Here is a 21,350-nt window from a genome sequence, read left to right as displayed (position 1 = left end):
TTTATGTCTTAAGAAATAATTGTGTAACTCTCATCTCTCTTCAGTATGTAAAAACGATTCCTTGAAAAAAGCAAGAAGCCCCATGATCTAAAGATTACTACTTTGCTGTCTTCCTGGTCTGCCAATAGTACAGAATAGTCATTCTCTGTCTCAATAAAAAACTAATTCAAAGTGTTGCTGCTAAGGGCTGTGTCCTTCTTAGGACTAGCATTTACTAGCTGCATAAAAGACTGTGCAAGTGATCCAAATACTCTAAACATTCAGTATTTTCAGCTGCCAAAACCACTAATTGTGTAGTGCCTATCAACTAATCTAAAACAACACTTCCCTTACTATAGGAATTAAACTAGAAATTGAAAAGAGTGAAGGCTAGGATCTTCCACCTGAGTCCTTGCTGCTGGGGACTAAAAGAAACATCACTTAGTCCGACAATTACTGTCTTTTCAACTTCCAAGGAATATTTCATTTTGTGCTGAAAGAGAGAGGAAGTAAGTTACAATCATGAAATTGTAGAGCAATGTGGAGTTAAGCACCAGTAGCTTAGGGAGATTTTGTATCTGGTATACTTTCTTTCAGTGAAGAAGAAGGGTTTTTCATGTAATGTGAAAACCCTTCCCCGCTCCTTTTTTTTGGCTTGCCCTGTTTTGAAGGCAGTACAGAGAAGACAGTATTTTCTGGAAAAGATGACCATGGAATTCACTTATTTGCTGCTTCCCCCTACTCTTCATTAAAGTAAATTCCATGGCAAATTAGAAATTATCTGTGGATTCCAATATTTTTGAAAGTCCAAATGAAACTTGGTGGCATGCTAAACTTTAGGGGAGCTTAAGTCAGATACAAACAAGATTTGAAAAACACAAGCCAGCACATCTGTGAATTTACTAGAGCACCATGATCTGTCTGCTCTTGTCCTCTTCTTATCTTCAATTTAGCTTTACAATGCTTAATTCACATGCGCTGCATGGAAGCCAAGATATAAAGATGTTTTTTCAAGAGTACTAAATAGAAGGAAAAAAAACAGAAACTATTCAAGCAATGTTACAGGCATAAAATTAAATATCACAAGAGCTTAAAGCTTAGTTTGTTATGGTTTTATGGAAGAGTAGTGCAGGATTTGGGACAATACTTACTATTTTTTTAATAGTAAGAGTCATGGAAAGAAGCCAGACTGAAATACTTTGTCAGGCTATACAAAGTTAGCATTATTTTGCATTTCTAGGTTTGCTGCTTTTGCATTGATGGTGCATTGATGGTAAAGTAAATAGTTTCAATAAGAATTCCAAATGTTTATTAACACTGTGTGCATATGCACTGACATCAGGCTGTAACTGAACAGATGTCATTGTGTTTGTTAATTCCAGCATTTACATGATTACTCTGTTCATCTAAAAAGTCATGAGAATGTAATCTATATAAAATAAGGAAAGCTACATTAGACATACACAGAGTGTAAATCTTAGCTCTTGGCAAAGAAAAGAAGAATATTGTTTTTTTGAGGAAATAAGTTAGTCCCCTAATCTTTGAAATGCTACTGTAGATCAATTAGAATTTTTATTACTATTGCAACAGTACGTACACTGACATTTTAATAGCTCCAGAATTACGAATCAGTGAATCATTACTGGTAAGAGGAAGGAATACAAAGCTGTCTCAACTTGTGGTATTGCTATGTAGTGAAAACAAACTGGCATTTTCCATGGATTTTCTTTTTCATATGATAGTCATAACCTAAAAAGTTGTATGCAAAATGTTTCCATTGTGATGTGCCAAGTAATAAACCCAGCAGTCACAAAGCTTGTCCTGGAAATGTCATTAGATCTATTACGTCCAAAAATATAAGTATTTATAAATAACAAAATATTTGTAAATAACAAAGTTCATTTTTGTTCATCACTTGAAAACCTTGCCTAATTTTTTGAGTACTTTGCAATATGAGCTCTTTTTAATAAGAAAGAAAGCAAATTTAAATAAAAGTACTATTTCAAGAATTTTTATAACACAATTTCACTGTAAGTTCCTGAGCTACTGAGTGGGATAAATCAAAACTAATAAATCTGAAGATCTGAGGATATTTAGACTGGAATTTACCATGAGAATTAAAGCTTGATTTTTATTAAGAATGCTGTGCATGTTGTATGTGATATTTCCAACCAGTTACCAGGTTGAGGCAAGCATTGCTAATACTGCTGACAAGTTTTGCTATTAAAGATGGGCTGTGCTTCCTATTGCATGCATTACACTGACACTATACTTTCTTTCCTTTCCTTTTCTCCTGTGCCATGCTTGCTGTGTAGCAAATGGAATCTCTTGCAGTAAGTTGAAGTTCTTTCATATTCTTTGTCCATCTCTAGATGGACTAATACACCCCAATTTTACTGTTTTACTTCTAAGTATGTTTTCCTTTTTCGTTATAATTTTCCTGTAGAATATGTGGTTCTACATGCACTGACTAAAATAATTTACTAAGGTGTGTTTTGTGAAGTCTAAAAATACTGTGCCAAAATTCTGACACCTTCATATGCTGTTCTAACTGGTCTTTTACATAAATGTTAAAAATTCAAGCCTTTGAATGGATATAATATGCTGGAGTGGAAGATAAAATTCTTTCTTATTTTGAAATTAATAATTTTCAATTTGTCCAAATGAAAAACTGGAATTTATAGTTGACAGTTAAGTTTCAAATTGGTTTTCTTTATATGTTGTTGAATAGTTTCACCACAATTGGTTTCTAATACTTACTCAGGAAGAACAAAAAATTGAGTTGCTTTATATGATAACTAAATACTGAGTGAGTCAAACTTGAGTCTTCAATTTGACTTTAGTTTGTCTTCACTCAGGTTAGCAGCCAGAAGGGTGAAACTGAATTATTGTTCTCCAAGGACTAAAAAAAAAACAAACAAACTGTTACATGCCAAGCTATCATGAATTTTTTTTTAATTATGTTATGCTGTGTCCTGGTTTTCAATTAATTTTTAACTCCCTGACAACTTCAAGAATATGTGTGTTTAACTGCTCTGTAGTGTTGCCAGTTCTCCAAAATCCAGAGTGATTTTGATCCCTACTAGACAACCTCGGGCTGTGTCTCTACCAGTGAACTAAACAGAACCAGGGGGCAAGTCTGTCTCCGCAGGCTGACGTTAGGACGAACTGTTAGCACCTTCCCTGGCTGGGGCACCAGCCAGCCGCTCACATGCCCGAGCATGATTGAAGAGAAGACAGAAGTCGGAGACATTTCCAGGAGGTTGTATCTAAACAGTCATTCTTTATTTTGGGAGGAGAACAATTAGCCACACAGATGCAAGCTTGGCAGTGCTTCATGGCCTCAGTTACAGAGAATGGCATCTGGGCAGGTTTATTTAACAGGCAGCGTCTCTCATGCCTTGCCTCTTCATTATCATGGCCACCAGTAGGTTTTGTCCCTTCCCACAAGTCAGTGCTGTCCTAGCAAGTTGCACATCTGTCCCTTCCCTTTTTTTCCCCACTGAGGATCTGCCTGGCCTCCCTTCAGCTCCTATGGATCTTTGCTTTTGTATCAAAAGTGTCCAGCCTTCCCTTACAAAAGCTGAAATTTGCCAAAGAATGTCTCTTTTGACCTCAGCCCCTCAGCATTGTCTGGTTGGTACAGAAATTTTGGGAACTGGGACTTTAAGGATATGGTTCTAATTTTGGCTTAATAATAAAACCTCTGGCACTTCTATATTGAACCATATGTAAAGAAACACTTCAGTCAAATTAATGCTTATGATATTTTTAAAGTGCTTGTTTATTAGTATTTGTGCTGGCATTTGCACAGACCCCAGTTCAGCAAACAGCTGAAGTACATGCTGGTAGCTAAGCATGTATGAAGTGCTCTAAGGAAGCAAAGTTATTAATACCATCTTCATCTTTTCTGACATATTTGGCATGAAACTCTGCTCTAATTTGTCCAAGAAAATTGAAAGATCACTGAGCCCACCCTTGGGCACTGTGTCTGTAAGACAAGACAAATCAAATATGGTTTGAAATCTGTAAGGCTTTCGTACCAAAGGGTCAGGAGGCCTCCTGGCAGGTACTTGCAGAATTTTCACTTCTTCCTTAATTTGCCAAAGATTAAATATTCCTCCCTTCCCCACCATGATCCAGCTGTGGAACCAGGAGATTTCCCCCTCCTGATAGGCACACAGATACCAGGACCATGCACATATTAACTTGATTTCTCTGGCAGACATGCCTATCGCATGTTACGTCAATGTGTCTGACACCTTTTGTGTGGTGCTGCGCATTACAGTGGAGGAAACAGGTTAATATTCATAGAACAGTAATCTGAGAGAATAAATTGTACAAGCCAGATGTCCTCTTACACATGAAACTGTGCACCTGTTGTATGGTTTCTTTAAGATGGTGGAAAATCCCTGAATTGAGGTGTAAGTCGCAGAGCTGGCATTTCCTCCTCTTCCCGCTCCTGGCTGGATTTATTGCCTCTGTCCCTCTCCCCTGAGAGAAGCAGGCAGGAGCTTTGACATCTTGGACAACTACTTCATTGCTTCTCTCTTAGATTTCCATCCTATTAGAAAAGGTCTTTGAGCATTTCAGAAGTTTTAGAGAGTTTTATGTTCTATGCAGAAGAGTCACTTCCCCCATATTCTGCCTCTGCTTTCCAGCTGCAAACTGGAGACAGTGAAGCTAACCTATATAAACTGCTTTGAGATTGATGCTGACGTGCTACGTGAGAGCTAGCCATTATAATTTTGCTTTTAAAAGTTGGATATGACTGACTTGCAGAAGAAAGAATGTTACTTGTTTTCTGAAAGAGTATATTATCATACTTCAGTAAAATAATGTTTTTGGAAAAACTGAACTATCTTAACGTGTTCTATTCGTTATTGAAAATTATCCCAACTTGCTGATCTTTATTAATTAGTTCATCTCCTACAAATCTTTCCTTAGCAATTGGAACTGTGTCAGAGATTATATAAACTGCATTTCCAGCTGCTGTTGCTTTTTCAGTCCTACTGTAAACTTATCGGACAAGTGCATGAAGTCAGTTCCATGCCAGAGGTATGTAACAAACTACGAAGTCTTATACTGAAAATACCACTTTACTTTCATATTCTTATTTTTCTTTCTGTGGGCTTAGACCAAAGATTACACTATCTGACCCTGAATATAAGCCTGCAGACAAAACCCTTCAGTACATCAGCATCCACATTAAAATATAGGCAAGATGTAATTTATTGTACTTTTGGAGACTGGGATCTTCCATACATTCAGTCTTCAAAAATCATTTAAGTCAGTGGTAACAAACTAGAATGATATATGGAGTCTTAACTTCATTCACACACTTTACATGTAGGCAAGGCTCACACTATGTTAACACTTGCAAACTATTTTTATTTTAATTGAGGCCATATTTTTTAGGGAAAATGAGTCTTCTTCACACACATAGAAGATACTTCAAAGTATTACATATTTTATGCAATTGGTGAAAATAAACTTGCCTAACAGTATTGTTCTTGTGAAGTGTTTTTTAAAGTAAAATACAAAGATTTATCTAAAACTAAAAGGCTATTTTGGTCAAAAGTGATAGTGTGCTGTGTCGTACTGTTAGTCAAGTTTATTTTCAGCAATTGCATAAAATATGTAATACTTTGAAGTATCTTCAAGGAAAGATTTAACTTGCCATTCTGTATGTATTTTTCTCCTGGTCAGGTGTATATATTTTAAACTATTGAGGGGAATAAGTTATTGTACTTTGCTTGCAACTGTAAAACAAAATGTGAAGCTATAAAATGTATTTTATGGCAGATTCTAATAGTTTAGAGATTCTCTATAAATGGAAATGGTTTGTTTCATCAGATGGTGTGCTAGTAGTACAAACTTGTTGTATGTTAAGGAACCGTTCTGAAGGCTGGCTCATAATGTGACCAGACTTTTCACTTTTAAGAGAAGACAGGACAGTAGGCATCTAGTCTTAGAGTAGTCTAAATTTTAGACATATTTTGTGTTCTTTATAAGATAATTGATTTCTTGAATTGTATTTTGCAGTTCTGATTTTCTTAGATAGTTATAAATAACGCAGCCTATAGAACTGGGGAACAATAATACCAGCAATAACTGTTTCATTGTAAAATTTGCATATTTAGCTGGAGCAGTAAGCTTTTAAAGGAAGTTCCATTGTTAGTTCATGTGATAGAGCATTAAAAGGTAGATCTTTAGAAATGGACTGTTCACTTGTGAATTATTTATGAGTCTTCTGCCACGTTAACTTTTTTGGCCTGACAAAGGGGTATACAACTCCTATCCATCTGTTAATCGTATGAGATTCTGCATGTGTTTTGTAAATAAATAACAACATAATTGCTAAGAGAAGTAAATGTTTTCTTAAACTTTTCCACTATCGTATGAAAAAAATATCAGGGGTGAAAAATAAAAGATTGTTTACGTATGCTCTTACATTTTAGCAAGCCAAAAATACAGCCTAGGGTTAAAGGAAGCACAAAGCTTAAAAAACTGTAGTTTGTGTTTTCCCTATATTGTACAGAGCACAGAGATCAAGAAATGTCCTTGTGTTAAAATGGGGTCTTTTCTGTAATACGCACATCTATTGTAGTAGTAAGACCAGACTTGAAATACCTACTCCTTTTGGTGCCTGTGGAGAATGAAAACACCTGTCTCTCATCTTTCTCCTTGGAACAGCTGTTAAATATGTCAAGAGAACTGAGTGAGCTGAAGAAAAATCTTAAGGATGCTACTGCTGCAATCGCAGCTGAGCCTCTGGCAACAGAATCTGAGCCCACATTCAATTCTACGGAAGCAGCTATTCAGTCCATGCTGGAGTGTTTGAAAAACAATGAACTTGTGAAAGCCGTCCGACAAATAAGAGAATGCAGGCAAGTTTTGCTACATGGCTCATATTAGATCTTCAAGTTAATTTATTATCTTCCTAATTTTATGTGCTGGGTCAGCATAATTAATTTAATGTATTTCAACAAGGTACATGTGGGCATTGATATTATTAACTTTTGTAGGGGTGTGCCACAAGTAACAATATCAAATCAGTAATACAAGCATGTACATTTGCAACAATGAAGATATTGTTTAGTTACATTGTGTAGATCGAAAGTACTTCTGTGCGGCTCTTAAGAATCTCTTACTCTTAGAGGTAATTCCTGACAGGTGTATGTCACTGGCATCAGCTAACATTCAGCCCAGTTTCACTTTGACTTATTTGAATGAGTTTTCTTAAGCTTTTTTTTTTTTTAGATAGTGGAAATTGCGCTTTTATGTGACTTCAGTGCTTGATACCAGAGCCTGAGTAACAAATGACTAGCTTAAAACAGTCAGTTGCTTTTGCCTTATAAGCATATGCAAGTCAGTTCTCCTTTTAGAGATCTTGATCACCGTCTGTGCTAATAAACCCATAATGATACGCACATTCTTTTGCTGTTTGATTGCAGGATTTTGTGGCCCAATGATATCTTTGGAAGTAGCTCTGACGATGAAGTCCAGACACTACTGAACATTTATTTCCGGCACCAAACCTTGGGTCAGACGGGCACCTATGCACTGGTGGGCTCCAACCAGAGCCTGACTGAAATCTGTACCAAATTAATGGAGCTGAACATAGAGATCCGCGACATGATTCGCAGAGCTCAGAGTTACCGGGTCATCAATACTTTTCTTCCAGACTCCAGCGTTTCCGGCACAAGTCTCTGACAGGACTCTTGTGTCCTCTTTCAAGCTGGGAGTGCTGCCCTGTTGGAGTGAGGTGGCTCAATGTCTTCTCAGCCTTACAAAGGTTTGGTCAAACTGCACTCACTCTTGTTACATTTAGGATTTCTTCTAAAAAGATATGGGCTGAACTTCAAATGTGTAGCAATACTGTAAGGACAAAGGTAGCATAGAGCATCTGGGACAACATCCTTTGTTCTCTGTTGCACAAAAATCAGTTAGCATTTCACTGAGCAACTGCAACTCACTACTGAAGAAGTGACTTCCATTGCATACCAAAGCCTACTACACTGAACAATACTTCCTTTATAGCAAATTAATTTTAGGTTGGCAAAAGTGCAATGTTTCCTTCATGAAATAATATTTTTTTGTTAAAAAAAAAATCTTGTACATTTTTTCTTTTTTTCTCTTATTTGTTTGAGTGAAAGATGGGCAGAATGAAGCTGGCCACAGAATCTCGCAAACTTGTGGGTCAAAAGCTGAGAGCCTGTGTGTATGAAACAAATTGTAAATGGACTACAGTTTAATGTACACTGTAATTTGATTACTGTATCTTAAAACAACGAGCTGCTATGGAGTACATTTCCTAATGTTACTAGGCTACTGTCTCTGAAGGTACTGGATCATATTGCAGAGGTCTGTTCTTAGGCCCCCCAAGCATCATGAATGGTCTTGGTAGATTTTCTTTTTTTTTTTTAAAAGGACCTTGGCTGCTTTTTACTAGAGGGTTGCTTTTATGAATATATTTATACTATTAAAGGATGGTTGATCTAATTTAACTTGCCATTTTGTAGGAGAAAGTCCTATCACAGAGTCAAATCTTTTGAACTGTTATGCATGCATATTTTTATTTAATATAAATTTTCAGTATAAAAAGTAAAAATATTAACGTGAAATGCAAGTTCTCGTTAAGTTTCTTTAAAGAGATGTCTTATTTTATTCGTAATGTATATATAAAAGTCATACCTGTATGGTTTTTTTCTTACATTTAACTGCTGTCCAATGTTAAATGTATGCATGTAAATCTGTTCCACATCTGAGACACTTTTATTCTGACAACTGTGTAACTTATTCACTTTGTAAATACACTTACCATTTTTGTGAAGTAACTTTGGTTGATATTTGGCTCAGTACATCCATTTAACTAAAATATAAAAGTCATATATAATCACAACAGAATATGTGCTTGTGGTGGAGATTGTGTTCTTGTCTGGATCTATACTGTTGCAGATGGGATCCACGATCCACAGCCCTTTTTCATTGTTTATGGTGAAACCGTTCATTACACCGCAAGAAACCAGTCAGAAATGTAATGATTTTTTTTTTTTTTGTCAGTCTGTAGTTAAAGTTCAACCAGGAAGAGTATGTTGACTAAAGCAGTTTCATAACTGAAAAAAAAAAAAATCCAAAATGGAGCTGCAGGTTTGTTTCTGTTAAAAACATCAGTAATGGTCCTATTAATTACAGCATTGGGTTTTGGTGTTTTTTTTTCCCCTCATGCTAAAGGTAAAAGAAAAACTGTCCAGCCTGCTGTACTAGCCTCAGCTCTGAGAATCCAGTAAAGCCCTCTCCCCTTCACTTCTTTTTCATTTTCAAAATGTTTGCACAATTTTACACAGATCTTGAAAAAATACTTGTATTGATGCATAAAAGGGGTGAAATCTACTTCTTTTACAGATTTTCTGATTTTGCAGTCCACAGAGGGCTGCACAGTTGTAGTTGCCAGACAAAACAGAGGCCAGGCAAATCACAGAGCTATTTTTCTGAGTAAAATAAGGTGCAAGGGTTAGAGAAGTCTTGAAATTTCAGTTATGTATTTCACTTTTGAAAGCTATTCAGAACTGTAATTGGGCAATCTGCAAAAATTTTAGCGGATGGTGAAAGCTGAGATCTGCTCTATCACTTGAGGAAATCATGGATATTTTACAGATCACAGAATCACAGGAAAATTCAGGTTGGAAGGGACTTGAGGAGGTCATCTAGTCCAATCTCCACTTTGAAGCAAGGTCAGCCATGAGATCAGGTCAGGTTACTCAGGCCTTTATCCAGCTGGGTCTTGAAACCATTTAAGGATGGAGAATGCACAGCCTCCCTGGACAACCTGTTTTACTTGACTGTTCTCATGGTGGAAAAGCTCTTCCTTTATCCAGTCTGAACCTATCTTGTTTTATTTTATGTATGTTGTCTCTCAGCCTATTACCATGAGCCACATTGAAGGGCCTGGCTCCATCGTTCCTCAGTAACCACAACCACACAGGCTACTGTTAAGTCACCTGGAAGTCTTCTCTTCTTCAGACTGAATAAACCCAGTTCCTTCAACATCTCCTAAGAGCACAAGTGCTCCAGCCCTGTGACCAGCTTGGGGGCTGCCACTGAACTCCTTACAGTTGATCAACTTCTTTCTCATATAGAGGACTCAAAACTGGATACAGTAATCTAGATGTGGTCTACTGAGCACTGAGTAAAGGGAGACAATTGCTTCCCTTGTTCTGCTGGCACTACTGTTCATACAGCCCAGGACACTGTTGCTGCCCTTTCCGGGCAAGGCCCTCTGCTGGCTCATACCCAGCTCACTGCTAACCAAACCCCAAGGACCCCTTCTGATGAGCTACTCTTCCCTAGCCAGGCAAGCCCCTGTGTCACTGCAAAGGGTTCTCCCCATCCAGGGAAAGGAATTTCCTCTTGTCCCTGCTGAATATCACAAGGCTGCTCTTGGCCCATCCCTCTGGTCAGCCGAGACCTCTCCAAACAGCCACACTACCCTCAGCTGTATTGGCTGGTCCCTCGTTTTGTGTCACCTGCAAACTTAACAAATACACTGTTGTCTCTTCCAGGTCACTGGTAAAGATGTTGAACAGGACAGGTCCCAGGATAGACCACATGTTGTACACCATTCAATACTGTCCTGCAGGCAGAGCACAATCCATTGAGCAACTTGATTCAACTGGTCCTCCACTGAGTAGGAAGACCTCCAGAGGTTCCTTCCAATCTAAAGTATTCTGTGATTCTTCACAGATGAAAAAACCCCATGATGCAACCACCTAGCTTTCTTTGCATCATTTCTAAACTTCAGGTAGAGTAGGAATCAGTGTATTCCCAACAAAGCCTCACTGAAGTCCTGGGACAACATGAACTGCAGTAATGCCCCACTGTGCTGCTACACCAGTACTTTAATTGGGACTCCCCTGACTGCATTTTGTTTCCATGAAAGCACATTCAGTTACTCCTTTCAGTTACATTTAAGCCACCTGCCCCAGAGATGCATGACCAGAAAGCTTCTGAGGCAGAAGCCTTTCTTTGAATCAGAGGCACTTGTTCTACCTCTTTTAGAACATACTAAGTATAGACTATTTCTTACACTGTCATAGATACAGCAGCTCAAAAGGTTTTTCCCTCCTCAGGTAGAAAGCATGCGAAGCTTACACTTTTCTCTTATATCTTACATAGTCTTTAATTATCAAACTACTATTTGTTTGTTTTTCTTTTATACATTTGACAGAGGCAGGGGGAAGAGACACTCGCAGATGCACTTACCCCAGACTTTATGCTCTAGAACATTTATTTGCATCTTCCACACTAGTTCAGTTTGAGCGACTGAAGGAAAAACTTGCTAATGCAGTTTAATCTTAGCATTCCCTGAAGGCAGACTGAAAACAAAACCTATTTTCTTTAGGAAATCAAATAGGTTCTGTTTCCTTCCAGATATATTCACCTTCCCAGCAAGATGAAGCTAAGGGGCAACAAACTAGTGCAACTATTACTGAACTTCATTCACAGCATATGTATGCTGAAGTTATATACTTTATAAATAATACAGAAGTCTATCCATTATCCAATGCCAGGTCAAAAGCCTAAAGTCAAAACATTGCAAGAGACATGTCAAAGTGCAAGCACAAAACAGAAGAGGGCACACAGATCAGACAATGTATTTGAAGCTGTAAGTGTTATCACAGGACAGCCTCTTGCCTCTGCAGCGGCCACAGAGTTCTTGGCGATGAGGTCTCTTGAGATCAATGTGTCTTTTCTTCTGAGGGCAGGAACATCGAGTCTTTGAACAGGTCTTAAACAAGACATTTTATTAGCAGCAGATCAAAGGTGCTCACTTCATATTAGACTAAAGTTTAGTTTTCCTTAATCATAGCAACACATTTTGGCTGGCAAATTTAAAAGAGCTCTTGTGGGAAAACCCCCATGGACTTCAGCTGTAAGAGCTTGCTCACCTAGAAGCACAAAGCCCTACCCTACATGTAGCTAGGTATAACACTGTACGAACAAAAAACTGTTTGTGTAAGCCATCTGCAGGAGGACAGAGTCCTATCCTATTACAGCTTTCACAAATAACATTTCCTAGTACTTCAAAGAAAGCAAGTTATCTTCCAGATAAAGTCAGTATCAAATTCAGCAACTGTAAACTATTACAAGTATAGAATAAACTCTGGCAATCTTACCAGGATATAGAAATCTGTAACTCACCTGGCACTGGATTGCTTCCACTCGATAGGGATTGAAGCCCTTTTGGCATTTGCGACAGAGCTGCTTGAAGTACACCTGAAAAAAAAAGTTCTTGGTCACTATAGAGACTAATTCAGGGTGTTTGGTACAGGTACCTAAATTTGTGTCAAAACATCTGACTTGTCACAGATTTGGTGCCATTCTTACAAGTCTTGGGAGCAAGGAATTACTTGTTAACTACCTTGTTGCTTCCAGAAATGCACCACACATAAGCACTCTCCCATCTGGTCTTGCAGTCTTTACAGTGGAAATAGCCATACTTCTGCTCCAAAAACTGCAGAGAGAAAGTTCACTGAGCAGCCTCCAGCACCACATGAACACCCAGCCCAGCTCCCTCATTACACCACTTATTTTCAGAGGCAGGAGGCTCCCCTGCTGCAAGGGAGCCAGAGCTGCCTGGGGACTACCAAGCAGACCTGAGCAGGAAGCCAGGCTGGGGACCACTCAAGAGCACATCTCTCTCCAGCCTGCTCCATGGTTTGCCCCCCACCCCTCTTGCCCAGAGGGGGCTGCACCAGGTCCCAGCCTCTCCTCAGGCCCCGCTGCCCCAGCGCTGCAGACCTGGAAGACAGCCCGCCGTCTGGGGACCGCAGCCTCCTCCCGCGGTGTCTCTGCTGTCTCCTCCCTGGGCAGGGCAGCCGCTGCCTGGCCCTCCTGCTGCTCTCTGCTACCATCCTCCGCCTTCTGCTCTTCAGGGCTCGCTTTGGAGGCCTCTTGCTTCTCCTGGGGTCCAATGGCCTCGGGCAGTGTGAAGAGGCGGCGGTCCGGCACAGGTGAGTAGAGGGCGAGGTGCCCGTGGGTGCGGAAGGCAGCAGGGCTCAGGGGGTGGCCAATGGGCAGCGTGCGCGGCCCCAGCGAGCACTGCACAGCAGCCTCGGCCCGCAGGTTCACCTGCACGCCCACGTCCTTGGTGTTGGCCCGGCACAGTCGTGGCATCAGCCCAGGGCTCACCTGCGACAGCAGGGCCTGGAGCTGGGCCCGGCGGTAGCTGTCCAGGTAGTCAGAGGGTATGGGGGTGAGGGGCCCGGGCCCCCCGAGGAAGGGGCTCATGCCGCTGCTCTTGCTCTGCTTCCAGCTGGGCAGCTTCACCATTGGGTCTCTGCTGCGGCTCGGTGTGAGGCTGCCCCTGAAGCCCTGGTAGGTGCTGAAGGGGGGATAGACAAAGCCCTCCATGATCATAGCCACAGAAAAGTCAGCCCTGGTCATCTCCCTGCCCTGCCTTTATCTTATCTCCAGAGCTGCTGCTAATTTTTGCTAATTGATGGGGAAATTGGCCCCAGCCGGGTGGGGCTAGCTGGGGCCAGGGAGGGAGGAAGTACTGATTGCCAAGGGAGGGCTGCAGGCTTGCCCTCGCCTCTGTGCTCAGAGGTTTTTCCTGGTGGCAGAGCTGGCACAGGAGTCGATATGCAGGAAGCCTGGACACACAGATCACGAAGGCCCTGTTCCAGCCATCACGTACCGAGTTTCCTTGCCTCACCTCATCAAGATGTTTGTAGAAGGTCAAGGCCTGTAGAGAGCCAGCCTGCAGCCTTGCTGTGCTCCTGGAGGCCTTCATCTCCGATTTCAGGTAGGAAATGCAGCCACAGGCCGAGAACCTGCAACAACACAACCAAGGCTGAATAAATTTGCAGTTTATGTGGCTGTAAATTGGTGAAGATCTTGACAGAGATCTCTTGACAGAATATTGCAGTAAGGCCTGAGAAGTAATTGGTGCTCAGAAAGTAGCACAGCACTGCAAGACTCTGTAAAGATGAACAGATGTAATTCAGCCATAGCTGGGACAACAATGGCTTTGGTAGCGAGGGGAGGTGTGTTTTTTTTTTTGTTTGCTTGCTCACTACTCCTTCTGTTTACAGTCTTAAAAAAAAAGGAAAAGGGGGTTGGGAAACTAACAACACCCAGATAATGTGGGTACTCCACAGACAGCTGAGCAGGCAATTACAGCTCTGAAAAGACGCCTTTATCCATATTAAAAGCTCTGAGCATCCCCAGTGCCCCATTACTTGGGGATTGTCTATATGCAGCTTTTCTGTCAACTGTATTGGTTTAGGAAAAGATGGAATATACTTCAGTTTGTACAACACTCCAGAGGGAAAACAGTTATACTGGGAAAAGTGGCTTAATACTTGTATAATTAAATAAATTTTAGCAATACAAGCACTTACATACTAGACTAATAGTTCTTCATCCCTAATTACGTCATTTTAGTTCAATTCTAAGATAATACAGTTAAAACCATATAATTAAATCATCCAAACTGTGTATGTGAGTCTCTGGAGACCTCGGAATCCCCAAATCCCTGGACCTGCTGTGATGTGAAATAATTTATTTGCAGGACTCCTCATCACCTTTATAAAAGCTTTGCATTATAAATTTCAGTGGGCCAACAAGATAGGGGCTAGAGAAGAGCTGGTAGGGGTGATGTCTTTAAACATTCACAGAGTATTTGAGGAAGATCCTTTCAAATGTCTGAAATAAATCAGTAAGAAACAACATTTTATGGAAAAAAAAAAGGGGTTGAGATTCAGGAAGCACGCATTCATCACAGTTAAAAGGAAGATGGCTCAAGGCTCCACGTTATGCTTGGGTTTTCAAAGAACGGTCTGTATCAATGCAAAGCAAAACCAGGGTATCAAGATGACCAAGTTAAAATTTATGGCTGCAGTGTAGCTGCAAAAAGAGTAAGTTGCCAGGGTGCATTGGAGGGGGATGGAGATTAAATTGGGAACCACATGCCATCATTCAAAACAATGGTATGGCTTCCTCTGGAATGCTTTGGGAAGAAGCAGTTACTGGAGCTCGCAAGGACACTGCAGGATTAGAAGTTAAAGAAGTTTGTTGGAAGGAGGAGGGACATGGAAAAATTATTGTATGAAGAGATACTGAAGAAGGTGTGACAAAACTGTAAAATAAGGACTGGTGTGGAGAAGTAGGAAGAAACCCCTTTATAGCACATGAGCAGATGAATATCTGTCTAAAATGAAAGATAGCTAACTTAAAATTGGTGATAGGAAGAATTTTTCACCCAACTTGAAGTTATTTTATGGACTCACTGCTGAGGCCAAGAACTTATCAAAAGTCCAAATGGGATTGGATGTGTATGTGGAGCATAATAATATTCTTTAACATCAGCTACCGTAATAGTGTCAAGGCCTACAAAACCGCCTAACTAAAAAGGTGAGGCTGAGACCTCCGCAGGCAGTGACACTCCATCGCAGCCCTCTGCTCACTGGGAGACTCTGGAGCCTTTTTCTGGGACATTGTTGTTAACTGCTGCTGCAGTCAGATGGGATATGTCGGCCTTAGATGTGACGCTTCATTTCTGAATTATACACGGACGTGTAAGTAAAAGAAGGTGGCTGTCATTTGCCTTTTTGTTCCGTGAGAAATCACCCACGGAGGGAAAGCGTTTAGAGAGCACATTGCATTCCCCCCGCGGGCAGCCATCTCACACACAGACACACCCCCCCCCCCCAGCCCCGGCGAGCGCGGTGGCCGTTACACCGCCTCCTTCCCGTGACGTAGCGGCCGGGGAGGGCGGGAACGGCGGATGCTCTCAGTGCGCAGGCGCCTGGGGGCGTGTTGGCGCCAAATTGAAGGTGGTGGCAGGGCGGCCGCGGCGGCGTTGTCGCTCTCTCCTCCCCCCGCGCCCCGTCCCGCCCGCCGCTCCCGCGCGGGAGGCGATGCTGCGGCCGCCGTGCCGGCGGAGGGGCCGGAGGGAGGTAAACGCCCCGCGTCAGGCCCGGCCCTTCGCGTGAGGGGGGGCCCCGCTGCTCACCGGGGATTTAACCCCGCCGGGGTTGGGGAGGGGTCCCCTCCCGCGGCCGCCCCTCTCCTCTCAGCCAGCGCGGGGGTTTGCGGTTACCGGCCAGCCGGGGTTGGGGGGCTGGGGCCCGTCCCCTGAGGCCCTGCGGGGTGGCCTGACGGCCTCCGCTCCGTGCGTGGGTGGGTGCCCGGCAGGAGCTTTCCCTAACGGGAAGCAGCGTGGATAGGTCGCGTCGTCTTTTAAAATCCACTTCTGAGGCAGGTTTTAGTTTCGTGACTTTCTCTCTTCGGGCAGCCTTTGCCCTTTTTTTAAATGCCTAGCCTTCCCAACGTCTTGGTTAGGCAGCGTGTGGGAAACCGATTTTTACAGTGGAAACAATAAATGTGTTAAAATAAACACGAAACTTTCTGTGGCAATCTTACTTATACCTGCTTTTCAAGAGAACTATGAAAGTGGCAATGTCTTCTCCAGTTGAAAGCAATTTCAAATCAAATTATTGTTGTAATGCTTGTAGAGTTTATGTGTAATACCATGTATTTTAAATTTATACTTAAAATACCTCAAAAGTTTTCTGCACATTCCATCATGATTTTTCTCACATATTTGCTTAGTGTTTTTATATATATAATTCCCTATACTCTTCTTACCTGTTGTTTTCATACCATGTTCATCCTTGCAGTGTTTGGATGCGCATCGCAAGTCCTAAAGCTGAAGAGGTCGGGTTACAACACACCTACCAAGAAACGCAGGAAATCGAGGTTATGATGTGCAGCCCCACGGCATTACAATAGCACTGTGTGAAAGTGTTTTCTGATTTCTTCCTAGGTTTTTCAACAACTGTTCCAATAATGTTATGGATAAGAAAATGGCTTACAAACCTGTAGAAAGACCAACTTTCTTCGAAATATTTAAGGCACGTTGCAGCGAATCAGGTACAGCTTCTCTACAGTAAATAATGTTTATTAGGATTTCTTTCTGGGTGTTGATGTTTTATACACGTCTGTTGTATATTCCATAGAAAAGCATTATGCAACTTGTTAGGTGCTTTTCTTACCCCAAATCTGTATTTGCTAGTATCTATTTTTAATATATTTAAAAAAAAAATTATTTGTAGCTTTTTTCCCTAATATGTGCTCAGTTACTGTTTTGTTCCTTTTTGGTTTTTTTAAGCTGTGGCCTCCTTATGTACCCACAGGCAGACCAGGTTTAGTCTTTTGCTAAATGCACCTGCAGTCATGTGATTTCTTAGTGTTAAAAGGAACCTGTTTAACTTGCCAGTCTGAATAAAATAAGAAATAAACTAAAAGCCAGGCGTATACTTTTAATTTTAAACAAACTGGATGTTTATCTGCACTTTGATTAGTTTTGTTAATGGTCTGAGAATTTGGGCAGGCATTCTTGTATACTTTGTGGGTATTAGAGTTCAAAGCTATCTAGAAGCAAAATAAACAGAAGTATGACAATGGAATGAGTAATGTGGTTTGCTGCTAGCATTTAAAGGCTTAATGTGTTTTCACATCCTGCATGGAGCATTAGTTTTATATTAATTTAGAACTAATTGCAGTCTTGTGTATCATCTATAGAATTAAGATTACTATTTTATGTCCTAGTTTAATAACATTAATTCATACTTGTTGTTATGTGTTATTTGCATGCCATTTGGCAGGCTTCTTTCTTTTCTGTTATATTTTTTTTTTTAAAATGTATTTTTCTCTATGTTTTTCTTCATAGATTTAGGGCCTATCAGTCTCAACTGGTTTGAAGAACTCAGTGCAGAAGCACCCTCTTATGAGCCTAAATCTTCAGAAGAACTTGATGGTCCCGTTGGCTGGCCTGATGAAACATCTTTTAAAACTCCAGGGGCAAAACTCTCCACATACAGTCAGCTGCCATCAACTCCACAGATTTTTAAAGATGAAAATACAATATTGCCACCTTATTCTTCTCCTGGAAAAGACCTGGATCAGAAAAAAATAGGAGCAAGTGAGTAATTTGGTTGTTTTGTTTTGGTTTTTTTTTTTAAACTTTTTGTTGTGGTAACTGGTGACTACTAATGTAATAGATAATGCTACTGCAAAAATTGTGTGAGTGAAAAGGTTATTTTAGTAGGCTTCTGAAGATCACCTATAAAAATGCAGAACTGATCTTAATGAATTCATCCTTGCAATAAACTGGTAATGTACATGCAAAGTTTCCGGTAGAAGAGATATTGCTGTGGTCCTAATACTCCAAATCCTGTTAATGTACGGAGATAAGAGCTTATTAGTGTAACCTGGTGACTGAGAATCAGAGTGAATTTTTTTAGCCGTCTGATTTTTGTTCCATCCAAAGTCTTTGAAAATCTTTTCAAGACAGAGGATTATACTTATCAGGCAGAAGTGTGAGGCGATCCATAGGCCACTCCTTAAACTATCTTAGAAAGATCTAGAAGCACTGAGCTCTTTGACTTAGTAAAACTGTAAGTCATGGAAAGAAGTTACACTTTTTCATTTGGAAACAAGGACTTCTACCACTTCTGTGAGGTACTTATCACTACATTATTTCCAAATCCCAAGTGCATCACTAAAGTACGTGTCATTCTGCTCCTTTTTGATGTACCTGCAAGCCATAGTATCTATCCTCCTTAGACGGAGAGAAGAATCTTTTCTACGGAGAATGTATACAAGATTGATGTATACAAGATTGTATGTAAGAACCTTTTCTATGGAAGAATATTTAACTCCATTCCTGCAATATCTGCTTTGTACATCTACAGTGTCTGTGCCCTCCTAACAATAAGATAAGCTTTTCTAAACAGGTTACAGACACACACAAGATTCCTTTTATTACCAGAATCTATTTTAGATCCTAAAGCAGTCTTTAAAGGTGTAGAACGGTGCTACTGTTTGAATATACATTGCTTCCATAGAATATTGTGACCCTGTTCTGTGTTCTCAATGTATTCTCAGCTGGGAATGTATTTTTCCTAAGTTTAGCTATTTTGACTTCTATAGTGTTAAGTCTCTGGTGAATTCTTTGTAGCAATTTAATAAATTGCAAACACAGGAACCTTACCATTCTTCTGTTTCAAAATGGTTACTTTTGCTTTGTGATTCTGTGTGCGGACGTTTGTATACACTCCCTAAAGGAAGGGAAGAGGAGTATTTTACCAAGGTTTCTGTAGTGACCTGTGGCTGGCCTGAGATCATCTTCTCCTGGTGTTCTTGGTTAGAGCCAGCTGGCTCATGCACCTGTGTTTTCCTCTTGTGAAAACAAGAGCATGGATAGAAGCTGATGGATTTCACCTTGGTATGGTACTGAGATGCCGCTGTGCTGTGCATATGGACTCAGGAACTAGGAAGCAGAGGAAGTGCAGAAACTCGGGTGTAATTTCTGATGTGGAAGTTGTTTGGAAATTTCAGGGTGTTTGTGTGAGGGGCTCGCTGTTCAGAGGATTCTGCTGCTTTGGTGGGCACATTCTTTCTCTATTTGCCTGGAGATGCATAGCATATGATAGCTACTGTTACCAGTGGCAATGCCTCCACTAACAGTACCAGAAATAATTTTTGCTTTATGCTGCTTATTCAAATAAAGAAGTCTATATCTTAAGTGAATTTGAGGGAAATGCATGTTTGCATATGTTTTCTCCTAATGCATTCTGCAATGATAAGAAAGACACAATACAGTACACTAAAACTGAAATGGAGTATGTGACTTGAATAAAAATGAATAAAGTGACGCAATGAGCATTTTTGGTTGTGCATTTGAAATGTGTTTAGTGTTGTTTGGATGTAGAATTCAAACACGTTCAAAACACTAGAGGAAAAGGTAGTGTCTTATTGAGGGGTTTTTTGAGTAAAAATTGGACATTATATAATTTTTTAAAATTAAAATCTGATCTTTAAACGTGAAAATCAAAACTGGTACTTGTAGTTTTACAAGGTTATGTTGATTAGTTGATTCTATGATGTAGGCAGAGAGAATCTGATAAGCCCAAGTATCACAAGAAGAAAAATAGATGAAGAAAATTACATACTTGCTTCTCCTCCTGGTACCTGCCACAACTGCCTTGCTGCTAGGTAAGCTAAATATGTCAACACAAATATAAAATAAACTGGATTTTAAGCAAAAATAAATATTAAAACCACTGTATTTGACTGATAGACTTATTTAGAGCAGTCAATAATCTTGTATATTTATGATGCTTTTAAGTTGCTAAGTGAATTGAAAATAAAATACTAATTAATTTTGAAAGCTTCCTTACTTTTAGGTGTTGCTCCTTTCTATTTTTCTACTCCTTCAAAGCTGGCTTATGGCATTTATTGTCATTATTTCAACTTCCCAAATCCTCAACATCCAGTGCAAGAAAGAGTTGTATGATGTATCATGTGCTTCTCAAATAGTATTTGTAAAGCTATTTATATTTACTGAGTTTTTTTTAGTAATAGTCTGGATTTCTACATTTAAATGTGTATATTTCAGACAAATCTGCTCAAAGTACTCATGTTGATTATAAAAACAGTTAAACTAATTATTTATTTATAACCAATTAATTAAGACAGTTTCCATAGTTTCGTATACTAAGAAATGCATCGTTACATTGAACTCTAGTAAACTATTTGTCAGACAAATCATAATTGAAGATTAACATATTTCACAAAACAATTATTTTACAATTTGAAATAAACTTATGGTAAGGTTTAAAATACTGGCTGGTTAGGAGAAATCTACATTTTATTTAGTCAGGGAAATAGCTATGGTTGCAAAGAAAGAAAATAATGGAGGTGGTAATATATGTCATGTCTGAAATATTTTCTTATTTTCAGAAACTGAGAAAGGAAATTAATATTTTTTTAATTTGATTTTGTTTTTCAGTCCAGCTATTTTAAGGAATATTTACCAAACACCTCAGAGAAGTAATATTCCTGGTTTGTATTTTCACTTTATTGGTTTTACAAAATATCTGATATCTGTAGATATAAATCCTTGTGTCTTAGATATTACTTAATGTCCTTATTACATAATGTTTTTAGGACCATATGGAAGCTTGTTTTGCACACCAAAACTTCTGGAGGTAAATATTTTATTGTTGTATTTTGTTTTATTTTTCCTGAGTAGTATATTTAAAATTCTATATAGAAATAATTATTGTTAAATACATTTCTAGGTCAGAACTCCAAAACGTATTTCTGAAAGTCTGGGAGCAGAAGTGGATCCAGATATGTCCTGGTCAAGTTCTTTAGCCACACCTCCTACACTTGGTGCAACAGTGATAATAGGTATTTCTAAAAATGATACAGTTGCTAAGGGTTAAAATCTTCTGGTTTCGATACTGGAAGTTGACAGTGTGAACTGGTCCCCCGTCCCTGTCCCCCGCCTCCAA

General features: G+C 39.8%; 3 protein-coding genes across 4 annotated transcripts in view; 2 read left to right on the top strand and 1 right to left on the bottom strand.

Annotated features, from left to right (window-relative positions):
- The window catches only part of FRY (FRY microtubule binding protein), a 170,033-nt gene extending 161,144 nt beyond the window's left edge, over positions 1 to 8,889 (top strand). Inside the window, exons 59-62 of one of the 2 annotated variants that reach the window (XM_086771999.1) lie at positions 2,295 to 2,312; positions 4,927 to 5,037; positions 6,676 to 6,869; positions 7,437 to 8,889. In XM_086771999.1, the coding sequence (XP_086628125.1) occupies positions 2,295 to 2,312; positions 4,927 to 5,037; positions 6,676 to 6,869; positions 7,437 to 7,695 (582 nt within the window). In that variant the 3' untranslated portion in view covers positions 7,696 to 8,889. The remainder of the gene's footprint in view (positions 1 to 2,294; positions 2,313 to 4,926; positions 5,038 to 6,675; positions 6,870 to 7,436) is intronic. The other variant, XM_086772000.1, reaches the window with a different exon arrangement.
- A 2,737-nt stretch (positions 8,890 to 11,626) lies between these two features.
- ZAR1L (zygote arrest 1 like) lies at positions 11,627 to 13,401 on the bottom strand. Its single transcript, XM_086742141.1, has 4 exons — positions 12,784 to 13,401; positions 12,404 to 12,496; positions 12,184 to 12,258; positions 11,627 to 11,770 (listed from the first exon to the last, which is right to left on the bottom strand). The coding sequence occupies exons 1-4, from the start codon at positions 13,399 to 13,401 to the stop codon at positions 11,627 to 11,629; spliced, it is 930 nt and encodes a 309-aa protein (XP_086598267.1).
- A 3,428-nt stretch (positions 13,402 to 16,829) lies between these two features.
- BRCA2 (BRCA2 DNA repair associated) overlaps positions 16,830 to 21,350 on the top strand; it is a 43,656-nt gene continuing 39,135 nt past the window's right edge. Inside the window, exons 1-6 of the mRNA XM_086742127.1 lie at positions 16,830 to 16,920; positions 17,720 to 17,971; positions 19,941 to 20,046; positions 20,843 to 20,895; positions 21,001 to 21,041; positions 21,135 to 21,246. Of these exons, the coding sequence (XP_086598253.1) occupies positions 16,842 to 16,920; positions 17,720 to 17,971; positions 19,941 to 20,046; positions 20,843 to 20,895; positions 21,001 to 21,041; positions 21,135 to 21,246 (643 nt within the window). The 5' untranslated portion in view covers positions 16,830 to 16,841. The remainder of the gene's footprint in view (positions 16,921 to 17,719; positions 17,972 to 19,940; positions 20,047 to 20,842; positions 20,896 to 21,000; positions 21,042 to 21,134; positions 21,247 to 21,350) is intronic.

The sequence above is a fragment of the Chlamydotis macqueenii genome, chromosome 1, assembly GCF_036417535.1.
Source record: "Chlamydotis macqueenii isolate bChlMac1 chromosome 1, bChlMac1.mat, whole genome shotgun sequence".
NCBI lineage: Eukaryota > Metazoa > Chordata > Aves > Otidiformes > Otididae > Chlamydotis > Chlamydotis macqueenii.
This window is presented reverse-complemented; position numbering and strand designations above follow the sequence as displayed.